General features: G+C 41.3%; 1 protein-coding gene and 1 long non-coding RNA gene across 2 annotated transcripts; one reads left to right on the top strand and one right to left on the bottom strand.

The window, feature by feature from the left end:
- Positions 1-5,138, bottom strand: LOC130155686 (uncharacterized). Its single transcript, XR_008824191.1, has 2 exons — positions 5,016-5,138; positions 1-4,815 (listed from the first exon to the last, which is right to left on the bottom strand). It is a non-coding gene; the product is annotated as an uncharacterized LOC130155686 (long non-coding RNA).
- A 135-nt stretch (positions 5,139-5,273) lies between these two features.
- On the top strand, positions 5,274-26,440 carry FBXO3 (F-box protein 3). Its single transcript, XM_056353171.1, is given in 12 exon segments — positions 5,274-5,727; positions 5,729-5,874; positions 8,877-8,966; positions 12,220-12,383; positions 14,877-14,991; positions 17,561-17,765; positions 19,233-19,278; positions 21,494-21,578; positions 22,424-22,546; positions 22,991-23,106; positions 23,463-23,653; positions 25,305-26,440. Coding segments are annotated over 12 exon segments (1,728 nt in total). The 5' UTR covers positions 5,274-5,406; the 3' UTR covers positions 25,431-26,440.
- The last annotated feature ends 510 nt before the right edge of the window (positions 26,441-26,950 follow it).

Consider the following 26,950-nt stretch of genomic DNA (forward strand, 5'->3'; position numbering starts at 1 on the left):
TGGTTTTGAGATACAGGTGATTTAATTATATTTACTTATAAAGAGGCAATCACAGTAAAACTGAAATTCTGCTTTAATAAGATGCATAGGCTTCAATCTGACAATATCCCGGAGCATCCTGACAGCTACCCAAAACAGTGCTTAGAGATCATGTTGCTCTCTCATTAAGAAGGTCTAGGATCTGTAATCATCAACCTAAGGATGCTTTGAAACACTGGGAAATGCTCAGTTGGCTCGTAAGGCAATGCTCCATCACGGTGTGGTTATGGGGTTATTTTTGCAGTCAGTAGGTGTGAGCGAGCACCGAATAAGCTCTGGTGCAGTCGCCCCGGAATTCTTGGAGCTGGACCAGCAGTGAGTTTGACCCAACATGCACGAGAAGCGTGTTGTTCAGCTGATAAGGAAACTGAGAACGTGCATCAGCAAATACAGTTTGTTTATCCCGTAATAACTGTTTTTGAGTAGTACAAGCAAAAAGAGGCCAAGTCTGCACTAGACAGATAAGAGCTCTGACCAAAAGGACAACCAAAGGTCGCACCAGGCCTCCTGAAAACTTCAAAACAGAAGCCTTCGGTGGGAATGGATGACTAAGGGAATTGCAGAGGGCTTCTGGAGTCTTTTATCTTTGTGATACCTCTTCAAATCCAGCTCAACACTTCAGTCATTTGTTGTTGCCATCATCTGACGAATGTCCGCTGAGTTCAGCCTTGTTCCTGCTGCACAGATGTTTGTAGCCAAAAACCCCACCACTGTGGCCGTGGCTAACTGGCCTGGCCGCCTCATTAGCAATCTCAGTTAATAATCTAAGGAAAGAGCTTGTGGAGCTGAAAAGTGAGCTGCTATCTGGTTCATGCAGATGGCTTTTTTAGGTCTGGAAAGACTCAGTAGCAGCAGAATTTTCTCTAGGGGTGCCTGGTTATTCTCCACATTTCTCAGGTAAAGAAAGACCTTCTGAGCTCCCACACAAAACAGGAGGGTCCCGGTGCTTTCCACGAGATCATGCAATATTCCTCCGATCCTTGCTTTCAGTGGGATCTTTCACACATCCCTTAGGCTGTGAATCATGTCATTGCATCATGAATCACAGCCAGTGAAAACGCTCTAAGCATGAAATTATAAATATTCCTGAGGCTTTATCACTGCCTTTTTTCACCATGTTAAATTTGAAATTGGCCGTCTTGGTCTCCTGTGAACTTTGTCCATGCTATTCTCTATCAGTATTAATCCAGCATGCAGAAGTGTGTATGAAAACCTGAAAGCGGGTACTAGCATTGCTGACGAAGGCACCTCCTGATTATCCACTGCACTGAGTTTCTCTTCTACATTATCCGCTTAATTTCATGTGTTAGCTCTTGGAGGCAACAATCGTGTTTTTCTATGCTATTCACGCTCTGTAAAATAAGTAAACTTCGGGGTTTATACTTTCACAGGTTAATGTTTACATTTGTAGCAGTATCTTATATTTGATTTATGTGAAAGAGGATGATATGAAAGGAAAACCACCTCGGAGCTAAGCAGCCATGGGAAAGAATACGACTTGGGTATGCCAGTTTGTGTCAACGGGGAATCTTTCATCTGAAGAAAAAATCCCAGTCTATCAAAATTACTCTGTAAGTGGCATCCCAAACTCTGCAAACACACACAAATATTTTAGACCCATTTTGGAGCTAAGAATATGAGACAAAAAGATTCACTAATAACAGAAGACAAGCCTGAAGTCACAGAGCACCTTGAGCTGTGCCGTGCAAGACAGGGGAGGACCAGAGGTGGCTTTGGGACAAATTTATGACCGATGTAGACAAAAGCATCCATGTAGGGCCACCTGACAATTCCAGATAGACTGGCCACAGTTATCTTGCCACAGTGCTCCTTCCCTAGCTCATCCCTGCATCAGGATCCGCAGTGGTCAGAGGCACGAGGGCGTGAGGCTCCAACGCAGCTTGCAACCTCCCGTGCTAAGGGACCTGCCTGGATACCTGCACGTGGCGTTCCTTGTACGGTCCAGAAGGATGAAAGCTGAGAGCAGAATCCCACTATGGTTGCTTTGAGTCTTTCGCTGTAACCGCTGGATAAAGTCCATTGGTTGAATTCTTGGTGATTCCTTCGACTTCATTTGACCTTGGAGCTGTCAAGGCAAATTTGCCATCGTGTGAGAGAGATTCCAGAGGGGCGTTGCTGTTGGCTGGGTCTACATGGCAGTAATGAGGAAGGGATTTTTTTAAAAACTGTTGTTTCATTCTGTCAGAAGGCAGCCTCAAGCTGTACTCTGACAGATATCCCATTTGTTACTAAACTGTCCAACAAGCTCCTACGTAATATTTAGTTTATTCACGTACATATTTCACTGAAACTCTGGCTCTGATCCCTTTAGCTGCCTCCCTGTCACCTTTCAAATTTCATCTGAGATTCACTCCTGTGAAGCTTGAATATAAAGGATTTGGTTACCGGTTCATATGTAAATCCCCCACCTTCCAAAGGACTGCTGAACGATCTTTACATTTATGTGATTCATTGGAGTCACTGCGTGATCATACAACTCCCATTTTAAATTTTCTTACCTTACTCCTTCTGTGCTCTTTACTACAGCCCCTCGTTGTGTTCTGGTTAATTTTAGATGATCAGATTTCCAAGCAAAGGTCATTGCCTGGTTGTTCCGATGAAGCCCTGACTTTATTGTATCTTCACTATGGTAAAGAACAAACCCAATAGTAACAGTATAATAACAATACAAATTTCCTGGACCTCAGCATCTTTCTTATTATCAATTCCCCAAGCTGTCTACTCCCCTCAAAGTCTCAGTTTTGCCCATTTATTACTGTACATTTAGAGCACTAAGAAGCTGGTCTTGTGAAATGTTGACCACCCCCTGCCCTAAGATCTTAGGTCATTAAGTGAATTTCAAGAGACGCTCAGCACCCAGTGGTAAAGATCCCTAGCGTGTCATTTCATTAGATTTTCAATAAGTAAAAATAAATGAAGGATGCTAAAAGCCTCATCTGCTTTCAAAGATGAAACATGGAATGCACAAAGCAGTCTGAGAAATTTTCAGCCTGAGGAATACCTCTGATATATTTAGCCATTTGGGCTCTATGACTGGTGATAACAGAAGAAAAACTAGGCTCCATTATTAAAGTGGAAAAGAACCTTTGTGTCTAGACTGAGCTGGGAAAATGCCACGATAACTTACTTGCATCCACAGTTTGTGCCGCTGTCAGTTATTTGATGGAGAACACAAAGCCTGCTGTGGGTAAAACATTTAAATGCTACAATTTTAAGTGGCTTTAAGTTTGCTTTTGGTTTTGGGGCTTTTGTTTGCTTGTTTGTTGCAAATTTTTTGTTCAGCTTCAGGAACAGATATGTCTCTTTTACCATGTTTTCTTTGCAGTCGTTAGGATATTCATCAGGGAAGTAAACCGACAGCTCTTCGATGCACACTTGAGGAGCTCCTAGCCTAACCAGTGGGGCTAATTAATTTTTACGACTAACTCCTACGGAACTATAGGCCACTCCACCTCCATTGTCACCGCTGCCTAAGCCTCTGAGTAACGCTGGTCCTGGATACATTTGCCCACACTGCAATCACACCTCTGGCGGCTGCCAAGGCTGCCCGCTAACTCTCAGAAAAGACACAAAGATCTAGAGACCTTGAGAGCTGTGGATGTGGAGCTATCCTCACCCACTCTCCGCGGTGTTAGCAGTGGTGGAAATTTAAATGCAAACCCAATTCCCAGACTGCTCAAGCCAGAACACTTTGCAACGGCAGTAGGTAAGAATGAGTATGTAATTGCTGCTGTTCAGACAACCAGTAGTATTTACAAAACAGTACTAACTCCATTCCTTGCTAATAAGTGCCCACCTCAAACATACGCACACACCAGTTATTATCACCAGTATTATCTGCCAAGCCTGCAGTCTCATGACAAAGTACTTTTCCTAATTTCTCATCTTTCCATGCACTTCTGAAATCATTCAGCTGTTTCTCTGTAGCAGCATATACTGTCTGTGATGACCCCCATTCTTTAACCCCCTAATTTCCTTGGTGCTGTGCAGATTTGGAGGCATTTATGTTCATTGGCCATTTTTGTGCAGGTATAGTTAAAAATGTAAGAGCCATTACGAACTTCTGAAAGGTGATGTTATGAGTTGCCTGGTTTTTGAATGGAAGATGATCACTGCAAGGATTACTAGTGTAAAATCATGCAATAGAAACAATTGCTTCTTTCAAATAAGAATGTTTAACTCACTAAAAGTGAGAGACATAAAAAGAGTAGTTTCTATTCTGTGTTTTTCTGCAGCTGTCACATATTGTCCATTTTTTTCCATATAAAATGTAATCTATTTAGTGTTTGTCTGCCTCAGAGGATGCTTTTGGAGCTTAATTCACCATTTGCAAAATGCTTTGGGATTCTCAGTTTTATAGGACTATAGCATCATAAATGAATTATTTCTGTGGCCGTATTATCTAACGGTTACTTTTGCTAAGCAAACAGATTTTGCTTGTAGAGCTTGAAATGTTTCACCTGCAAAATCTCGGGCTTTACACACTTTCACTCAACTCGAGACTTTGTGGCTGGAAGCTGGTGGGGCTGTGGTCTGTGCTCAGGAAAGGACGTGGCCATGGGTTTGGGTTCCAGAGGTTGCAGCAGGGCCAACGTTTAGTGACGCAGTCATGTCTGAGACACTGGGCTTCTTCACACAGGGAGCTTGGTAGCACAAGACCTCAGGTTTTAAACTATTTCCAGATTCCCGTTGCAAAGCCAGGACTTGGAATCCTCCCTGAAGGTCTTAGAGGAAATCAGTTCTAGGGATAGTTTTCTGGAAAATGTGGGGTTTGGAAATGAATTATAACAAAATGAAAATATATGTTCTCTGAAAACATACTTCTTTCCAATAAAATGTGGAGGAAACTTGAACAAGTATGTACATGCATGTATACCCTGAAGATGTGACGCATTTTTCTGTTTTGATGCTATTCATCTCAGTAAGTTTATTTCCCCATCTATGTGTACCATTACCTTTTTAATCTCAGCCCTCGTGGATTCTCATCACCCATTAGCACCAGCCTGTAGGGGCTGACTGTATGAGCAGGTTGGTGTTTGTCCCATCAGTGCCCTTATAACATTAATTCTTAATTCTTATCCCTTCGGCAAACGGAAAACCACAACGCAGTTGCCAGCAGCCCGATGGTGGAGCAGTCGGTACCCGCATCTTCCAGGGACGTCCACAGTCGCATCCTACCAGCCCGTACCCACGGCAGGGCTCAGTGGGCCAGGTACTCCAGCTGAACACGGATTATTTTTGTTTTGGGAAAGCAAATTAAGAAGCTTGATCTCTTAATATTCGTTAAAAGCAGAGGATGGCTTCGTGGGCAGGTGCTGAGTCGCGGCTGCCTGGGACACGGACAAGATGGGCTCCCGCCAGCTGGCAAACCGCGGAGGCCAGCGGCCACCAGGAGTGCTTGGGGGTGCTGGGGACACCGGCCCCGGGCTGGGGGCAGCCCCACACCGTGCCGCAGCCGAGGCCGGAGAGCGGCGGCCCGGCCTCCCCAAGGCGCGGCGGCTCCGCCTCACGGCCCGCAGCTGCCACAGGCCGCCCGCCGGCGCTCGCCGCCATGGCGCCGCGGGGCCGCCTCCCGCAGGAGGAGCCGGGCGGGCCGCAGCCGGCAGGGGGCGCTGTGACCCCCCGGCCCGGCGGCTGACAACGGGCCGGCGTGAGGGGCGGGCGCGTCAGCGGCAGCGAGCGGCGGAGCTGCGGGACGTCTCGGAAGATGGCGGCGCCCCTGGACATGGAGCCGTCAGTACTCAGCTTGGAGCTGTTGCCCACCGACCCGCTGCTGCTCATCCTCAGCTTCCTGGATTACCGGGATCTAATGAGGTACGGGCCGGGCCCGGCGCCGCCCCGGGGCTGCGCTGCCCCCTCGGGGGGGGAGGGCCGGGCCGGGCCGAGCCCGGCCGCGGCGGCGCTGAGGGGCCCGGCGGCAGGCGGCAGGGAGGGGGCGGCCAGCGCGGCGCCGCACCGAGCGCGGGCACAACTTTTCGGTGGCGGGTGGCCGTGCCGTGCCGGGCAGGGGCCGCGGCGGCGGGGGTGGGGGCGCCCGCAGGGCCGGGCACCGGGGGGACGGGCTGGGGCAGGCGCCGGCGGAGCTGCGCTGTGGGGCCGGCTCCTGCAGCTCCCTCCCCTGACAAACACCGGCCTTCTCCGCCGATATTTGCCCCTATTTTTTTTTTTATTTTTATTTTTTTCTAGTACAAGGAAACGTTGCCTGTTTTCCTCTCCCCCATTATATATTGGCTGTATGTATAGCGAAATGACAATGTAGAGACGGTGAACCCGTAACTGGAGTGAAATCATTAATTCTCTGAAACTGTTGCCTATCTGCGGGCAAACAAAGGGCGGTCTTATTGCCAGTCAATACGTCCCGCGACTTGAAGGAGCTGTTGTTTGAGGAAAAGCAAATTAAATGAAATAGGACGGCTTCTCAGGCAGGACGACGTGGGTGAAAGTTGCCGGCGCCTGTGGGACACCTGGGCGGGTGGCTGGGGCCGGGCGGCACGCAGCGGGGTGAGGGTGTTGTAGCTAAACCCTCACCCGTGACGTACAGGCGTGGGCACGGGTTGGAACCACGGAATTTAATCAGAGAGAGAGGGGTAGATGGTGTAAAATAGTATATCATCAAAATGGTTTTTGTTTGCTTCCCCCCCTCCCCATAAATACTACTCAAGAAAGCTCAAGGCAGCCAGCAGAAATCTGTTACGGTAACGACAAGAGATTAAGCATAAGCAAAAATGAAACAATTTTTACAAATCCAGTATGGATGATTTAGCAGTAGTTGCTGATGCTGTAGTAAAGGCACTACCTGCTTTTGTTATGTGCTTAACAAAATGAGGTGGATTTTGCTGGGCAAGCATAATTAAATACTGTGTGGGGTTCTTACTTACACGGTCGGTAATGGCAGTTTTGCATAGCTGGCTGTTTGCAGTAGTCAAAGTGTTAATTGAGGAAATCTCTAGTTGCTGCCGTTTGGTTTAGGACATACAGATAACCGACCATCACAAATGTTACGGTCTCCCTGGTATTCCACAGGTTGGTTAGTCTGGTGGTGGCTCTTAAATAATGGAAAAGCTGACAGGTGACCAAATATTTCTGTAATTAATGAGAATGGCTTTAATTGCATCTTTATCATGTTTGAAGCCACATGTTCCTTTGATGCTATGGACTTATTTCCTACCAGAAATTACAAGCTTGATTTGATTGATAAAGACCAATATAATATATTTCTGCAAGGGCTTTGACTTTGGGATATTTCTGTTTGTCACCTCCACCCAAAAAAAAAAAAATAATCCCCGTGTTGTGAATGAAGTTCTTCCATAGCCAAACGTCAAGGTTTGAAGTGAATGGTTTTATGTCTTTTGTGTCGTTGCGGAGGGGAGGGTTAATGGCAGGGCACGCAGGAGAATCACTTTCTTAGAGGTTAGGATTGTATTAGTATTTCAAAATTAAACAGTTTATAATGGATATTGATGAGGGGGGAAAAAAAGACTGAACAGTTAAATACAAATAATTCTGCAGTCTCAGTCTGAAATGTTTTCACCAGCCCTGGACTTTGGCTGATTTTACTTAGCAAACCAAAATTGAGAGGCATCTTTATTTCAAGTGTGCAACTATGTCAGTTTACACAGTTGGTCTTTCCTACTTACTAGTTTCTGAACTATACTGAAAAAGCCCCAAAAAGTAGTAACTGGAAGCTGAAGTTCAGTAACCTCATTTGGGGTATTTAGGTGTTGATCACTGGCATTAAAATACACGTATTAACTGTTAGAACAAGATACCAGAGGAAGTGATATTGCCACATCTAAATTGCTGTTGTCTTTTGGGGAGTTTCTTTGAAGCATAACTGATAATCCAGCTCAAACACTGAAGAAAAAAAAGGTTTATTGTCTGGTGTTCAGGTTAGATTGAATGAGGCAATCGTTGCTTTTCATATAAATACACTGAAATGTCTTGCTGTCGATACCAGATAAAGAAAGACTTTATAACTGTAAAAGTAAATACAAGAACAGACTGTATCTGATGGCACTTCTGTGCTGCTTTTAAAAAGCAACTTCGCAGGCAGCAAAAGTATGGGTTAGCTTTTGCTGTCTCCTTGCATCAAGCCAGGATTAACTTAAATGATTTCTGAGGACAGTTTTAGACCTATATCCTACAGGTTTTTTTAATACTGCATTTGCAATAGCACTGCATAGTGCAGGGTATAATTCTTTTAACTTCTTGAACTAGCAATGTTACCTGTAACACAATGGCAGGGGCTTATATAGGGCCTTTATTAGAGTGAGCTTGCAGTACTAGTTTCCAGGTCTGTCATCCTTTAGATTTTTCCCTGTGTCTGTCATCATTGCTGGTCATGAAGTTTGTTGTTTAAAGAACTTAAAGTGGACGGTAACTTTGTAATACTCAAACTGTCTAGTTTCTGTAGCTTGGAAATAATGGAAAAGGTAAGGTAGAGACTGACAATCCAGGTAAGAAAGCAACTTAAATCATAACTAGCCTGTGTTGCTGCAGTGCTTACCACTGGTGGAGCAGAATCACACCAGAATCTTTCAGACAATGTTTACGATGGAGTAGCTCTACAGGATGACCTGCTTTACAAAATTACTTAATTGCTGACAGTTCTCAAAGTGTGTAGAAAGGTAGTTCATGACTTACACGCCTGTAATGAAGACTTTTTAACCATTGTAAGCACAACTCTAAAAAGGAAAGCTATGTAACTTTCAAACTGCATTTATTTCATGGGAATACAATGTGTAATAATACGGGTCAGTATTTATCCCTGTTTCGCCACTCTTTTTCAATCAAATTAAATTATTTTATATTTATAGTTGCTGCTGTTTAAGTCGAAGATTAAATCAGCTATCAAGCCATGATCCGTTGTGGAAAAGACACTGCAAGAAATACTGGCTTATTTCAGAGTAAGTCTAGTTGTTTTAAGCCTTTTTTCTATGAAAATAAGGCTTATGTTATCGTCCTGTCTGTTTATGTCTGCGTTACTTCTACTAACTCCAAGACTGAATTGGCATTTATCAGCTTCAAACCGATGAAAGGTTAGAGGTATCCAAAATGTTAATTTCCTAGAAAAGCTTCATGAATTTACAGGTGTTAAAAGGTTTTATGGTTGGGTTGAGAAGAGGTGACCTGTTAGTGCCTAGGCTCAAGGAGAAACTGCAGCTTGACCTTATCAGACACCAGGTATTCTAAGGAGGAAGGTAATACTCTGAGTGCTGTAATTATGAAGGGTACAACTGGATGGCTGTGTCAAGGGTAGCTCTTGCTGGGATCACAGAATGGTTGTGGTTGGAAGGTGCATTTTGAGATCCTCTAGTTCAACTCCCCTGCTCACACAGGGTGACCTAGAGCAGGTTGTCCAGGACTATGTCCAGTGTCTATCAGTGGGCAGCACTGAGAAGAGTCTGGCTCCATCTTTACTCCTTCCCATGAGGTTAACAGTGTGCATTGATAAGATCCCCCAGGCCTTCTCCAGACAGAAGGGTTCCAGATCTCTCAGCCTCTCTTCATGTGAAAGATGCTCCAGTCCCACAGTCACCTCTGAGGCCCTGCACTGGACTTGCTCCAGTACGCCCGTATCTTTCATGTAATGTGGATCCTAGAACTGGACACAGTACTCCAGATGTGGCTTCGCCAGTGCCAACTAGAGAGGAAGGATCACCTCCCTTGATCTGCTGGCAATGCTGCTCTTTTTGCAGCCTAGCATACCATTGGCTTTTTCTGTGAGGGTGCATTGCTTGCTCACGGTGTCTGCCAGGAGCCCCAGGTTCTTCTCACCTGGTCGGCCCCCAGCACGTACTGGTGTCTGGAGTTATTCCTCTCTGGGTGTAGGGCTTTGCATTTTGCCTTGTGGTACAGAAGATTGTTCTCTGCCTGTTGAGATCTCTCTGAATGGCTGCACAACCATCTGCTGTATCAGCCACTCCTCACAGTTTTGTAGCGTCTGCAAACTTGGTGAACGTGTACTGTCCTGTCAACCAGGTCGTTAATGAAGATTTTAAATAGTATTGGCCCTAGAATGGAGCCCAGGGGAACACCACAAGTGACTTGTTTCCAACTGATCACCCTTTGGGCCTGGTTGTTCAGCCGGTTTTTGGTCCACCTCAATATCTACTTATCAAACCCTTATTTTGTCAGCTTCTCTGTGATGATACTAACTGAGACAGTGTCAAAGGCTTCACTAAATTAGTGAAAATTAGTAAATCTGCCTCTCTCCCCTCATCCATCCTGCAAGTCGCCTCATTGTAGAAGGCTATCAGGTTGGTCAGGCATTACTGCCCTTTTGTAAATCTATGCTGAATGCTCCTGATCACCTTCTTGTCTTTTTAGAAATGCTTTCCAGGAGGTTTTTCTTCATTGTTTTCCCAGGGGAGTCACACTGGGCTGTGTAAAAGATTTTACACGTTGCTCTTGAGATGTTGAATTGTGTTTAAAAGCTCACTTTCTGTTCTGCTTGCTTGCATTGAACTCAGGTTGTCTCTTAAGTGGAAGCTAACTGTAAAGGTATCAATCCACATCTTTGCTAAAAAAGGATGTTTTTCTCAAGAGCTGAGAAAGCTTTTTGAGTTGGCTGAAGTGAATTACCAGCCAGTTTTGTTACTGCTTATCCCCTTTGTGTGTCCTGTTTTCTAGACAATGTCTTTATTTATAGATTGTAAATTGTGAGGAGTATTAACTACTTATGACTTCAGTGATCAGTTCCATGTGTTTTTCCATTATTGAGGTTGTGCAGGTGCTCCTTGTATTACACAAGTAGCCTAAGGTGGCAGAACAGTTGGTGATAAGGGGTTAATATATATACGTAAGTGGGTGGAGAAGGTAATCTTAGGAACATTTCCAGACTTGTAGTTTATAGTCCCTGTTATATCATATGGAGTGTATGAAAAATGAACAGCAAGCAAAGCTGAATCCACAAAGATAAACATACCGTGCACGTTCTAATTATATGCAGCTTATGAAGATGTAATGCAACTTGCAAAATTTTGCCTTGAGATTCCGTGCATAAAAATCCTAAGCGATGTTCTTACTAGCATCCAAAATCTGGTGGGGGGCAGGGGAAAGAAGGTAAGGAAATGGAAAATTCAAACTGAATACCTGATGCTTTGGGAAAGGAACTTGGTGTGTGTGTGTGGGAAGATTAGGGGGTTATAGGGCTTTGCTAAGGAGAACTGGATCTGGGGTTGGTCTCTGAGATGCTGGCTTCTCCATAGCCAGGAAGAAACAAGAATGAAGGCTATAGGTAATTTCTGCATATGACATTTGGAGGGTGAAAATAAGCAGAAACTTTTGACACCTGCTGAGATGTAACTCACTTTGAGTTTTCTTTTATTTCTTTGCTTTGACATTAGTTTATCCAACTTTCCAGATTAATCTACTTTTTTTCCCCTCAACTCTTCTTCAATAAGTAAGGTTCTTCTCTCCTTTTCGGAGCTAGAGAGATTCTAAATGTGATCTGAAGACTTCTCAGTTGTTACATTTTTATTTATATGTATGAAACTGTACTAAATCTCTTAGATTCAGCATGCTGATAGGAGTTTGAGGAGCTGGAATATATCCTAACACAAAAATTCAGGGACTGCTACTATTTGGAGGCAAGCATCCTTTGTCAGATGTTAGTCGGCACTTTTTTGGCAGCCTGTCTTCCCAGAGCCTGCTGTTGTGCCTGTGAGGAGAACTGAATATCCAGTGATTCATTAAGAAACTGACTTTATGGGTCAGTGCAGAGTTCTCCCTTAACTCTGATTTGGTCTTTTAATTCTTATTGGGTAAATAAAGGAGTTTGTACTAATGCGGTAGAACAAAAAACTTGTATCTTTTTTTTTCTTGGAAGGCCTTCCTCTGTGTGTGTGTGAAATGTGATGTGAATTAGCTATTTGCTAGTTCTAAGATTGGATAATAGACAGCACTCTGTTTAAAGGAATACTGTTTCTGCGTTCTCCGCTGACACTAAGCACCCCAAATGATTCCTAATTCTGTTCCAAGCTGCTGTTGAATAGGTGCTGGAATTAATTGAGTTGTGCAGCTTCATGTGGCTGAAAGTGTTCCTGGTTTAATATTATGCATACTGTTTCTGCCAAATAACAAATACTAACTACTTGGATTTAGAAGTCGGGCTTTTTTGGGGTAGTATTTGAACTGATTTTCTTCATGCCCACATAGAGAGGAAAAAAGTCAACGAAATCAGAGCTGGAAAGCCATCTTCATCAGTACCTACTCTGACCTGGGAAGATACATCCGATACTATGCTACACTGAAGAAAGCCTGGGATGACCTAGAGAAATACTTAGGCCAGCGGTGTCCTCGGATGATTAGTTCTTTGAAAGGTATGGTGCCATACCTGCTTTCTGTAGTAGGCTGGCTACATGACAGTGTCTGTTATTAAGCTTCATACTGCTTTCATCCTAGGTGTGTGCCTCAATTACCTGAGTCCTGAAAATCAAGTAAACGTGCCTTTGCTTCCCCTCCAGTAAATAAGTAAATCAGACTACATGTATAGCCCTTGCCCAGTTACCATGATCCATAGATCCCTCAAGATTTCTTTTCAGAGAAGAAATCAAGATTATTTTTTTATAGTGACCAGTCTTCTTTATCTATGGATAATCAGGAAATGAATACAGTTCTACTGCTTTCGTCTTCTGTTGCTATGACTGGTTTGTTTGTTTGTTTGTTTAGTTTAATAATCCCGTTACTTCAAGGACTTGGGACCTGCTGGTGTGATTTTATTTGTGAGATTTAATTAAGACCTAATTAAAACACTTTTCACATGAAAGCAGGCATTTTAAACTAAAGCCAAACAAAAAGGGGTTTTTTTTTTTTCCTTCTATTGGACTTATTGCGTTCCTCTAATGAAAGTAAATTAGTGGCTGAACAAGAATTTTTACCCTTCCCTCCTGCCCTCCTGATTCTGTTTTCAGACTAAGTGTGTGGTTTAATACTTGAAGTAATTCCCAGTGTTCCGCGTAATAAATCTTACACAGCAAGACATACAGTGAGTTTGGGCTTTTCTGGTATCAAAATAGCTTTTACATTTTCAATTGTACTTCACATGTCAGTATGAATTGACTGTTAGACCAAGATGTTTGATTTAACATCATCTGTGCAATTGAGATGTCTACAGACAGTGATCTCTTTCCTGTGCAAATTGTGCACGTTTCTTGGCTTTCTGGATGGTGCTGAATTCTTAAGTTTTGCTAAATATTTGTGAATAACAGAATGTGGTTAGGAACTTGTACTTTACTGTGTTGGTTTTTATTTTGTTACTTGTGTTAGTGAAGGAATGCCTTTTTAGGAAAAGCCAAAAGGGTTAAATGGGGCCTGAACTCTTGAGTAACACAGGCCATAGTACTTGATATACATGCTTTGATTTCTGTAACTTTCATGCTGCTCTGTGGAAAATATACCCTTCACTCTGGTATACAGAACCACTGAATTGCTAGTCAAATAGTTTTTAAATAAAACTGAAAAGTATCTGCATTGGAGGTGTTGAACAGATTTTACCACAGTTTTACTTTCAAAATCCTCCCAAGGAATTTGGTGCAATGAAGCTTCTCTTTGTCTACAGAAAGACAAAAATAAATTTAAAATTATCGATTTCCATGCTTGTATAGTGATGGCAGGTTTTAGCAGGAGCTCTTCCTTCCGTAACTTACGCCTTTTTAATACCACTTGTACAGGATCTTGTTTCAATGAATTGTTAAATTATACCATATAAATAAAACGGATAATGAATAGGAAAAGAGGTTAAAAAAAAAAAATCAGCTTAAAAACCTTGATTGGAACAGACCACAGAGGCCACCCAGTTGATCTTTGCTAGAAGTGAGGATCCGGAAAGCCCACAAAGTGTTTGTGGAGGTGTAAGAGTCGTTAGTCCCCAGCTCCCTCTGCTGCAGTTGATCTGGAAATCCCCGTTACCCGTTTATTGCTTCAAATTCCAGGTGAACGGTGCCTGCAGCCAACATTTCTCTGTTACTGATTGGACTGGAAACTGAAAGAAGCATCCCTTAGCATGATGAAAGAGTAAAATCAATACTGCCTGAAAGTTTTAACTGGGTACTCGGTCAGCTAATGATAATATTGTGGGGAGAAGGTTCATTTCACTTTATAAATACTTTCTGCTAAAGTCAGGCCTGTTGACATTTCACTGGAGATTGATGCTGTATTAAGTAGTCAGTTAATGTAATCAGCTTCCTTTCAAATTTATGTAGTATTCTTTCTGTGCCACCTAGCATATAATATTGTCACCAAATATTGACTTGAGTCCATGTTCATTTGATCGAGGCACTCACACGTTCCATGCTTTTATTTGTAGTACTTGCTTTTTAGTGATTCTGGCCATTAGCCTGAATTTAATCAGTGGAAGATTCTTGAAAATGTGCTACTAGACAGCTGCATCCCAAAGTTGAACTGAATTTACCTAGCTTTTGCATGTCTGTTTGTTCACTTTGAATTATAAGTGGCAAAATACTTTGAAATATATATTCCTTTTGTGATAACAAAAAAGAAAAATCCATAATGCTAAGGTTGCTGGGGCTACATAAAATGCTCTTTGACAATTGAAAACATGCTATTATGTCTGGAATGTGGCTAGGTTTTGCCTTATTTCTAGGCATGCAGCTCTGATGAGATGATGTGAAATATCATTTTAAAGGAGAGCTCTTAACACAAACTCCAATATTCACCTTTGTCAGGAACGGTATACTGGGCATTTGGGGGCAGAGCAGTGAATCAACATCAAATTTGAGAGTTTTGTAGGCACAGCAGTTCTTGATTTCCCACTCCAAAACTGCCAGTTAATAACTGTTTCTTTTCGTACACAGAGAGTGTGCGGGAGGAAGATCTGGATGCAGTGGAAGCACAAATAGGTTGCAAACTCCCTGATGACTATCGATGTTCATTTCGTATTCATAATGGACAGAAGCTGGTTGTTCCTGGGTAAGGAATGAAATTACGTACTATGTAATTAATTCCTTTTGTATTTCTCGGATAGTTTGTTTATTAAAAAGTTAAAATGTCTGCTGAGCAGGATGAGTGAAGCATTTAAATGTATTGTAACTGAGTGCCTGAAGTGACACTTCTAGCATTGGCTGTCTTTTATTCTCAGAAGTAATTGAAAATACAGTGTAGATTTCTAATTGCTCAATTACTCTTATATTTCAATTTTTTTTCTTAGTGAGAACTTCTTTTTTGTTAATAACTAACATTTCCAACTGTTAGACTTCTAATCATACTGCTGGAAGTTGCTCCCCTGAGGTTTTGCTTTGTACTACATAAGTAAATTAGCCTCTTGCACTCTTCAGGCTTCATTATTTAGTAACTTTTTTCTTTAAAATGGTTAGGGAATAACTTTTAAACCGAGCATTCATTTCAAGTAGAATCAAAATGTCAGTTCTTCAAAATAAGTTTTATCAGTAGGAGATTTTACAATTTTATGTGGTTTCAGCAATTAAAAACTCCTTTTACATTAAGGTTAGAAGGCAAACGGCCAAACATAGTTTCCAGTTTCCTGTTTTCCAGCTATAGGAAAAGTTAGCAGGTCTGCACTTGATAAAGCCCTGCAAACATTAGCAAAAGATGGAAAGCTGCAGCAAATCATTGCAGTGTCTGTAGGGGGCAATGCGTTCATGTTGCTCTACCAAAACCTTCACTAGTAAGGCAGGTGCAGCTTTCTCCAGTTCTAGTGTTGTATGTGCAGAAGGGATATGGGAATTAGTTTTATGCAATCATAACAATGACTTCTAGTTCTGTTTCTTTTGCAGGAGGGACTTACTTTAGAGAGGAGATAGGTACCCTAGTTCTGTAGACTTCTAATGGAGCTCTGTATCTTGTGTGCTTCCTGCTCTTCCTACTACTTTTTCACTCCCACAGAGCCTCTACTGTGCTGGTGTGCCTGTGGAAGGGCTGCAGAAGCAGCCATATGCCTTCGGGCACACCTTCCAGCTTGAGCAGCTGCCAGTGGGCTGTGGGCCATTGCGGTGCCCTCAGAGCGAAGGCCTGAGCCTTACATGCAGGTTGGCAAACCTTGTTGGTGGAGCACTGACTGGGGAACTAGTTAGCTCTGACATGGGACCCTGGAGTAAGAGAGGTGGCCACAGTGTGAGTAGAAGGGGTGTGGACTTACGGTTGGGGCCAGGCTTGCTTCCCTGTGGGAGGTGAATGCTGGAAAGATCAGGTGTAGGTAGTGGAAGTCCGTGCAGCAAGTTGTTGGTATATTAGATCAGAAATAGAGGAGATCTGGGACTAGTCATCATTGTTAGGTGCTTCAGGTTTCAGTGTTTGGATGTTCACTTTGGTTTTTAAACTGTACAACATGCTGATTGCAGGCAAGACTACGTAAGGAAAAAGAGGGGTGAAACCTGTTGCCCAGGATGGGAGCAGCTTGTGTCATGCTGACGTGTGGCAGCTTGCGCCTGAGTCAGTGCTTTCATAACGCTAGTAAAAGCATCCGCAAGAGTTTACATCAGTGAAAGGCAAAGCAGATGAGAGTATAGGTGGGGGGGTGTACGTTGCAGGTTTGTTTACTCCTCTCGTTGCTAAGCGCACTGCTGTAGTGTGTGCCCTTACAGCTGATTAATCTGATCATGTTACTGCTTTTTATCATTCTTCTATTGTCTGCCCCTTTATTACATTGAGTGTGGGTTGCTTGGGTTTTTTTTTTTTCACCCTAGCTCTCATCTAGCCTGACATTCACATCAATATTAACTTTAGCTTCCAATGCTTACCTCCATTCCTAATTTGTTACATATTTCAGATTATTACTACTTTTTTCCAAATGTATATACTTTCCTTATGTATGAGAGGCTCTTTTTGCTGTCTCTGATCTCACTTCCTTACTGTCAAAGACAAGTAAAAAATCCCATCCTTTTCTGTGATGCTTACAAAAAGCTAGAGGAAAAAATTAGACAATTGATGGCTTTGTGTATGTCTACTTGTGTCTGTCTGCCTTAGTTTTTTATACTGAGATTATAATCTCTCTGACTCAACGGTCATTTTACTTGTTTGCTTCTCAACCTTTTCTCCAAAACATGGAGCACCTTGCTCACTGTAGTTTTGATCAATGACACTTATTGTAGCAGCTTGGTATTTGAGTTGAAAAATCATGGACACTTTGACAGTACTGAAATGAACTTGCATGCAGCTTGAGATACAGACAGTAGTTGTTACATTATGCTACTACAGGAAGCTGCATCAGCTGTGAGCGGCTTCTTTGAAGTAGTTGCAGACATGATGGGAATCAGCAGCGCAGTTTAAAATGGTGCTTTGAGATGCACAAAGCATACAAGGAAGTATTTATCTTAGGGCCATCAAGCCTCCCTTTGTGAAGGTTGATGTTGTGAACTAATAACCTAGTTCAGCACCTGGATATTAGACTTGGACTTGATCTAAGTCTGATGTGCATCTAAAGCATCGATAGAATCCATGCTTACAAAAGATTTAAAGCTCTCTTTGCCTTGTGAGTGGTATCTTCTATTTATCTTTCCTTTTTTTGCTGTTGTCTGTTAAGTTTGATGGGGAGCATGGCACTGTCGAACCACTACCGCTCTGAAGACTTGCTGGATATCGACACAGCAGCGGGAGGTTTTCAGCAGAGGCTAGGTCTGAAGCAATGTCTTCCTCTTACTTTTTGCATTCATACTGGCCTGAGCCAATACATGGCCCTGGAGAGTGTGGAGGGACGAAATAAATACGAGATCTTCTATCAATGTCCAGTAAGGAAGATATGATTATACTTGTGAATGTGCTTTTCTAATGATTGATGGTGTCCCTTTGCATGTTATTGGATATCTGAAATATTTTACGTAGCAGAAAGTGAATACTTAGAGATCATATTAGTTTTGTTACTTGCCCCTGAATTCCCATCTGTGTTTCATCAAAGCCTGGAAGTGGAATGGTTGTAAGTGAAGGAAATTTATGTGAAATTGTTGGTGGCTATAGCAATTTCTGTAGGTTTCTGATGGTGGACAACCTTATTGGAAGGTATTAATTAAAGTTGTTCAAATACTCTTGTACCTGTTTCTGTAAGGAAGAAAAGCTTCTCCATTATGGAAGGTCAGCATCTATATATTCTTCTCCCCCAGATATGTTAAATGTAAACTTGCTACAATAAATGATGTCCCCTGGTTTGTAAGCAAAACTTACTCTTCCTCTTGAACAGCTCCTTTGTAGAATGTGATTATTTGAATATTTTTTGTAATTCTTATAGCTGTAATATTTTAAGGTAGGTGTAGTGTTGGTAGTGAAGCTTAAGGATATTATACCTAACGAGATTTTAGCCCTCTCTTTCCTTACCTGTGCCCTGATGACTTTCCCCCTGCCTAAGAAAGCACGGTGAGTAAAGGGTGTTTCTTGTAATTACAAAAACAAAAAACAAACAAACAAAAAAGATGGGGATCTTCATCCTGTTATGGAGTTCTTGGCAGTTTGTTTTCAAAGCATGTAGCAATGAGATTTCTATGATATGCCATGATAATGGATCACTTGAAAGATGTTAAGATCCTCCCTTATTATACCAAGTATTAAAACCTTCTAGATAATGCTTGGAATCTTAGCAATGTTTATAAATATCTGATAGCAGCAGGGCTTCAAGAAGTCAGAACTAGACTCTTCTCACTGATGCCTGCCCAATGACAGAGGAAGAGGCAGTGAGCACAAGTTGAAGCACAGGAGACTTGACCTGAATGTACACAATAATGTTTTTACTGTGAGTGCAGCTGAGTGCTGGAACAGGCTACCAGAGGGGTTGTGTAGCCTGTGTCCTTGGAGGGAGTCAACACCCAAGCGGACAGCCCCTGGGCAATGTGCTGCAGCTAGCCCTGCCTCGAGCAGAGGGGTTTGATCATCTCTAGAAGTCTCTCCTGTGCTTCTGTTTGAAGGCAGTACTTTGGAGGCCTTGTTTTTGTGAAAGATGCTTTAAGTCTGATTTTATGTGCATGAGCCTTAGTAGAATGTTCAAGCTGTGTATTCAGTGATCAAGTGAGTGCTCACAGGAACAGGCATGTGTGTTTTATATGTTTGGTTATCTAACTGGGAGTACCATGATGTATTGAGCAGCCAGGTTTTAGGTTTAGGTAGTATCAGGAACGTGTTTCCTATGTTATATTTCAGGTGTTGAATTTTAACCTTGAAAGTCTAATGCTTTCCTCCTAATACATCCACAAACTTCTTTCCCTTTTTAGGACCAAATGGCTCGCAATCCATCTGCTATTGATATGTTCATTACAGGTAACACTTTAGATAAAATATTCCACAAAGTGTTGTAATTGTGCTGTTTAGAAAATGCATGTCAGTGTGACTTGAACAAAGCAAGCACTCTGAATTTTCTGTGCTACCTGTAAGACACTAACCTACTTTAAAACATGAGCTTTTACTTGAAATGAAATGCAGGTTCCCTGTATTAAAGCTTGTCCTTCTATGTGTCTTGTATACAAATCATTCAGCATATTAACCTGTCTAACAAGATGCCTTTTAAGTTAGCCATCGTGGGGGTGATGTAAGCAGTTATTAAATACAACACCCAAGTGGATAGAAAGAATCTACTTTTTTCCACCCCCCAGTGATTTTTGCAACCATGTTGGAAGTTGAAAATATTTTGCATCCCATGATGAAATCTAACTAACTATAAACATAGCTGCAGAAAAAAACTTTTCTGGATTTTTTTTTTTATTTGCCTGATTGCTTTATTCAAAGGGTAAAGGAGGGAAGGGGAAAACTGTGTAATTAGTTATGTAGTAATGTGTTGTGATCATCTGTCTTGACATGTACATTGATTGGAATAGTGTTTTGATTATTTCTTTTTGTTAATCCACTGGCATCTGATAACTGTGGCTATGTCTAAATTCCTTTCACTCGGTGGGAAAGCAGATGTATAACAGATGACACCAAAATCAATAATAAAATTTAGCCTTGCGTATTCCTTAGGATATATGTGTTAATATTACAGTGAGAAACCACATTAAGCAATACTGTACCATTGCTGTACATTGCTGGTGGAAGGTGGTCAAACTCTTAGCCACGCTGATTTCTTGGTACTGATTGATTGCATGAACTGATTTTAATTTGAAGTAGTCAACCTGTTTTACAAAGGTCTTGCAGAACGCGTTGTGTGCTTTAGAAACATCATAGGAAAGATACAGCAAGAACACAAGAGTTTCTACCTAAATACTTTAAAGCTACTCTGTGGTGAATTGGTGTTGCTGCTCAGGATGGCTGCTTCTATAGAGTTGAGTCGGATGGTGAGGTGATCTGACATATTTAAATATATGCCATTGACTGAAAGGGTTAATCTTGGCTTATCGCAATCTGGAGGGAAGTTTCATATAGAGAATTTATCTTGTCATTTTGAAGGTGGCGGGGTGAATCGGTCCACTTCCTCCAGTCGGAGTTACTTCATACAAGGTTTGCATTTTGTGGATTAGTGGTAGCGAGGAGGATAATAAACTTGGAGTTTCTTAGACTTCCAAAAGGTCAAAGGGCAGTACACATAGCTCTTCCTCAAAGGAAGAAGTGGTAAGTACACTTAATCTAACAGGAGTGGTAGTACATGATAAGATGTCAGTGAAGGTGAGGATAATGATTTCTTAGTATTTCAGCTTAAATCCAGTTTTGTATCAGTAGCATTGACAAATACTTGAAGAACTTTACTTTTCTATTGAACTCCATATTGCAGTGCTTAGAAGATTTATGGCTGAGAAGTTCTTTGTGGAGAGCTGGTGTGTCTTGTATGAAACTCTCTTCTTTGAGAGTTAGATGTGGCAGCTTGACTGTCTACTTAGAAATTAAGCTGTTCCTGAATAATGGCTGTAGGTGTATGAAAAGCTGTTCTCAGGCAGTGGTGGTAGATGTATGAAAATCCCAGGTTCTTTGGCATGACATACAGCCTTAGACTTCTGGGTTTGTGGCAGAAGCGCAGAGTGTGTTTATGGCTTATTCCTGTTTTAAGGAGAGGGAAATTCTGCAACTTGCTAGCATGTTTCTTAGAAACTCTGTTTGTATGGAAACCTGGCTTTCAGAACTGAAGTCCATAAACCCACCGGCAGGTTTGCATGCCTCTTGTAGGTAAAATAGCTGGAAAAAGCTATACAAGTAGCACAGGCCACTATACTTGTCTTTCCCAGTAACAGCCCATCATGAGCAGGAAACCAGGTGGTAAGGCACACCAACATTTGAAGACCGTGATTATAATGTGAAATACTTGGGTAAGAGGTTCTTTGCTGTGTCGTTTCTGGAGTGTGCACCCTTAACTCTCAGTTCTCGGTTGTTTTTTCCAAGTGATCTCTGTTGTTAGAATGGTCTCGAATATTGACTGACTCATCTAAGTCTGAAAGTTTATTATAAATATAATCAAAGCTTTAAACTTTTTTTCTTGAAGTATTTATTGCAATGTGTTTAGTGGTAAACATACCTGTCCTTATGAACACTTTTCTTCTTTGACATCTAGGTACATCCTACTTGGAATGGTTTACATCCTACGTAAACAAGGTTGTAACCGGTGGTTATCCTATCATCAGAGACCAGATTTTCAGGTATTGTGACTGGGATTTGTAACCTCAGTGCAAGGTTTTGATGCTGCTTTTAGAATGCTGACCTCTTTCCAAGTAGTTACAGGTATCTGATATAAAAGTTGATGGTGGAGAGAGGAGAAGGCGTGTGAAGCTTATTGAAGATAAAGCTGTAAAACAGAATGCTGAAAGAAACTTTTTTTTAACCAGAATCTTCAGAGTTTGTAATTTTGCGTTGACAGGACCAGAATTCTGCGTTACAACGGATCTGAAGTTTAGCTAACAGCATATTTATTCTGTTTGCCATGAGTATGCTGCTGCAGTACTATTCTGAGTTACTAAAAAAACACTTTTTTTCAGGGAACTGGTCTGTAAAATAACACTGTTGAATATGTAAATAAACAGGACTTGTCCTTGTGTTTGAATCTTTATGCACTTTTAATTTCTTCTAAATACAAGCAAGACCCTTAATTCTGTCAAACTGGGATGCTGTAGAACCAAGTTCCTGATCTGTAAATTAATTCGCTGTAGGAGTTTCTAGGTTTTATTTTTTAAACAGTGTAATGACATATCCTTATTTAAAAGTGTGTTTTCATTGACTTCAGATCAAATTACACATCTGGCTTAATAGAAGCATTACTGGAGGTACAAATTGATCCACAGCTGTATGAGTTTAGGTGATGGGGCCGTATACGTTGTGAAGACTCTGCATACGTACTTCCTTTATTGAACTGCCAAATGAAAAGTTAAGAATTACTTTTAACCTAGCATGACATTCCTATTAGGAATTAACTAATCGCTTTACATGTTCAGTTTTTTGTATTGAATGTACAGAGCTATTTGCAGTGTTGATGTTTTCCTTTCTCTAGGTATGTGCATGATAAAGAATGTGTTGCTACCACAGGAGATATTACTGTTTCTGTGTCCACATCTTTTCTACCTGAACTCAGTTCTGTACATCCACCGCATTATTTTTTCACTTACAGAATCAGGTAAAAATAACAACTGAATTAACTCTTGTAACACAGGAAAGACCTATGTAACATTCAAAGCATCAGTTTTGACAAAATTATGCATGGCATTCAAAAACATTGTAAAATGGATAGGAAGTACACAACGTGCTGTACTTTTAATAAAAAAATACTGAATCATTACCTGGTCAGGTATGCAAAGTACCAGTCAAGTTGGTAATTGGTAAAATACAGTGATGGGGCGGGGGGAAGTTACAAGTAGCTTTTGTGATTTAGAAAGGGGTAAATAACAACAGATAGCAAAGCAGAGACACGGAGATGGATCCCAACCACTGCTTCCGTATACTTTACCTTAGTGGGATTTTTTTCCCAGTCGACTTTGAGAGAGATCACAAGGACACTAAAGCATTTCTTAAATGTATGAAAGTAGTTACATATGCACTAAGTATGGCGTTTGGCTTCTAGAATCGAAATGTCCAAAGATGCTCTTCCTGAGAAGGCTTGTCAGCTGGACAGTCGGTACTGGAGAATAACAAATGCCAAAGGTGATGTAGAAGAAGTTCAGGGTCCTGGAGTAGTCGGTATGTAAAAGATTGCTTTTACTAACCCAGTAGAGAGAGTGGGTTTGTGTTTAATGTACCTGTTACTAAAGTTACGTTATTCGCTGTTAATCATAGTGACAGAGGGTTGTAGTCATTCTGTAGCTTGAAAGACACGTATCCATCTGTTTTGTCTTTAAAGTTGTTTTGCAAGGGATGTCTGACCACCCTGATAGGTAACCACTCTTCAGACAGTTTTTTAACATCTGCAATTGCTGAGAATCATTTATGCAGCCACTGGAATATAAATTGATCTGCCTGAGTGTGTTGTGGAGTGCAAGTGCTTTAGCAAACTGTTAAAGTGTAGTTCTGCTTCAGTCCTTACGCTTTACCAACAGGGGAGTTTCCAATTATCAGTCCAGGGAGAGTCTATGAATATACCAGCTGTACTACGTTTTCCACAACATCTGGATATATGGAGGGGTATTACACCTTCCATTGCCTCTACTACAAGGAGAAATTCTTCAACGTCACAATTCCTCGATTTCATATGGTTTGTCCAACGTTCAAGGTGTCTACAGCACGAATGGTAAGTGGAGATGCAGTTGTGCTTATCCTGGCTTTTTTTTGCCCTGACCTGCTGTCCAAGAACACTTGCATTAATTTTAATAGGACAGCGTAACTGTGTTTAAACTTCAGTGTCTTATCGTTTTTCACTTTTGATTCTTTTCTTGAAAATCACTCCTTTTTTTCAGAACCATTTCTCAACAACAATAAAAAAAGAAATGTGAAAGTATCACTCAGTCTATATAAATTCTTTTCAGTTTCTGGAATGTTTTTTAGTAAGAAAACACTTCAGGTGCAAAAATTACAGTGTTGAGCATTCATATTGATAGCTCCTTACAAAACACACACCAGTCAAGACCAAGTGTAGCTGTAGTGTAGGCAGTTTGTACATTGGGAGAGCCATGTATCCTCATTGCTTTGACACGTAATGCTGCCGGTTGAATTCAGGACCCTTGGCCTTAGCTTTGGTAGCATGCTGTACATGGCTATGGGTCTTCCTTCTCAAGTCCTCGCCTCTGTCTGGTGTGATGGTCTGACCTGGCTGTATCAGTGAGATCAGGGCCCTGTGGGCTCTCAACAGAGGTAGGATGTGACCATTCCGTGTCTGAACACAGCTGCACCTCAGAATGCACAGAAATGTATCTGTGTGTGTGTATGTCTGTCTGTCCGTCCAGGGCATATTTCAGAGTTCTCGATTTGTGCCTAGAAACATGGCATTGCATTAGCTGTTTGGATTTCACAGTTCTCTTAATATCCCACCTTGGTATGAACACACTCGTCTGTTTTGGCCGTAACAGCGTATCTACTTTCTGCAACAAGAAAAAGTCAGTTAATGACAATTTAAAAATGACAGCAGTCCGTATGACGATCATTAGTTCTCACTGAAAGTGCATTTCATCAAGTCACTTAATGACTTTGCAAATGAGTAAGATACTTAGCTTGCTGTTAATTATAACCTAGTTTTTATTTTGAAGATTGCAGGTTAACAATGTGATTTCTCGCTTTGGCATGTTTAGAGAAGAATGCTTTATTTTATCACTAGCATAGCACTTATTTAGTGACTCATTCAGGTAGAACTTGGAAGTGTTTGTGCAAGCACTGAGCCTTTCCTCAGAGGTAGGCATCTACTTGTACACTTTCTCAGGTGTTTCCAGGGATTTGAGACATTCTCATTACCAGCAGCTCTAACAGTAAGTGCCAGCGGATGTCATGTTTCTAACAGAAGATGGCATATCTCAACTCTTGCCCACATTTATGGGAGTTGAAACCTCCTTCCATTCAGCTGAATGTAAAAATACTTTTCTCTTTTGCTTTACCTCTGTCCTAAAAGTAGTAATGATCCTTTGTTTTTAAACTATTTTTAATAAAAGTACAACAGAGCTGTACCTGTTTTCTTGATGGCTTAAGATACTGAATTGTGGCTTTACGTAGTTGTACCTGTGAAATAATGAAGGTTAACGAATATTTACCGAGTTAAAGGTCAAGTAGTTTGGCAAAATTATCTCTGTTGCAAATTAAACTTTGTAATTGTAAGGAGCTGGTTGTAGGACATAGATCACAATGTCAGCTTCAGCTAATTGACACCATAACGCAAACTTTTCTAGGAATTATTAGTGCTTTCTTATAACTAGCTAGCATAGCTTTTAATTAAATCTGAATGTGTTTTGTATTAGGAAACAAACCATAATGAATATGCAGTGGATGAAGACGAAGATTCCACAGACACCGATGAATATGAGGATCGACGTAGAGTGTTGGACATTCCTGCACCTTCTGGACGCTGCCCACGTCATACCTGATAGGAATTTTTTCAAAATAAACTGTTTTCAGAAGCTGAACTCTTTGGGGCTAGTGCATAAGAATATTTCTGACTGTTGTAAATGAACTTTCTGTTGCACATCAGGGCAACTAGCATGAATGTTGGTGCCAGTTCTAATGTTCATCAGAGTATAACTTTTTTTTTTCTCCCCTGGTTTGGAAGTGGGGGGTGGGGTTGGGTAGGGGAGAGGGAGAGAGAGGAGGAAAAAGGCGTTTGGGCTTTGTTCATTTTTTTCCGAAGTGTGAAACAGCTTGGTAGTCCAAGGTAATCATATCTTACATTTTTAAACTATTGCCTATTTATGATCATGCTGCAAATACGGTGTGGGGCTTTGTTTTTATACAAGCATCTAAAATTAGCAATAGACAAGATGGCAAAAAAGGTGTATCCTTTTGTCCTTTCTCGTGAGTTTCTACTCTTGATTAACTCCTGCTAAGAAGAAACTTGCCGTTTGGTCTGTGTATCCCACTTGGGTGAGATCAGGTGCTCTTACGCTCTTTTTTTTTTTTTTTTTTTTTTTTTTAAATTACATAGAAGTACCAGAAAATTCTGGTCATCATATGCATAAATTAGGAATGAAACTGGCCTTATTTTTAGACAATCTGTCTTTTAGCTTAATTTTATGCAAAGTGACTCTGATTGGATAATGCCTTCTGGAATGTAGTGTACATGCACAAGCTGCCGGTTGGTCACTGAGAAATTGCTCAGTGACTACGGAGTATGTATTTGTAAATACGTTTTGAATTTTTTCTTCACATGATGTTTGCTGTTCAGATTTTGTCATAGGTGACAAATTTATGTTGAAGTATCGTTCCCTAAATCCTCAATGGATTTTTGTAACTACGCCTGAATAAAAAAAGGAAAAAAAAAAAAAAAAAGGGAGCCTGACAGAACACTAGATGACTAGAAACTTTATATTTAAGGAAGTATCTGTTTGCGTTACAACTTTTATTTTGTTTCCATTGTCATTAATAAAGAAATTTAACTGCCTCCTTTGCTCTGAAGTGCTATGTGGGACTCTTCTTTGCCAAGACTTGAGCAATAACTGTGTGACCAGCATTGCTGTAGTCAGTTCCTCCTTTTGACATCCAGAATTAGTAGCTCCTATGCGGAAAACCAGCATACTGTGGTTCCAACTGAATGTTTTTTGTTATTGACTAGCTACTGCTGATACAGAAAACCTGGGTTTTTTTCATAAGTCGTAGTTTTAGATTGTCTGTGTGCTCATCTTTTCCTGGTGCCATGCAACATTTGGATCTTCTGCACTGGTACAAGGTAGAGAAACAAATACTGAGTACGATCCCTACAACAGTTGTTCAGGTGAAACAGAAGCAAAAAAATGTGTCCCTCACAGAAGTCTGAACAGCACTGTGAATCGCTGGAGTGGTTTCAAGTCGTTTCCATTTTGAGGATTCTTCAGTGTTAACTGTGAGGGGGGAAATGTGATGTTTGTGGCATAATGCTTGTTCGTCACAGAAATTTTGTCATCTGTTAAAAGGC

The sequence above is a fragment of the Falco biarmicus genome, chromosome 10, assembly GCF_023638135.1.
Source record: "Falco biarmicus isolate bFalBia1 chromosome 10, bFalBia1.pri, whole genome shotgun sequence".
Lineage (NCBI taxonomy): Eukaryota > Metazoa > Chordata > Aves > Falconiformes > Falconidae > Falco > Falco biarmicus.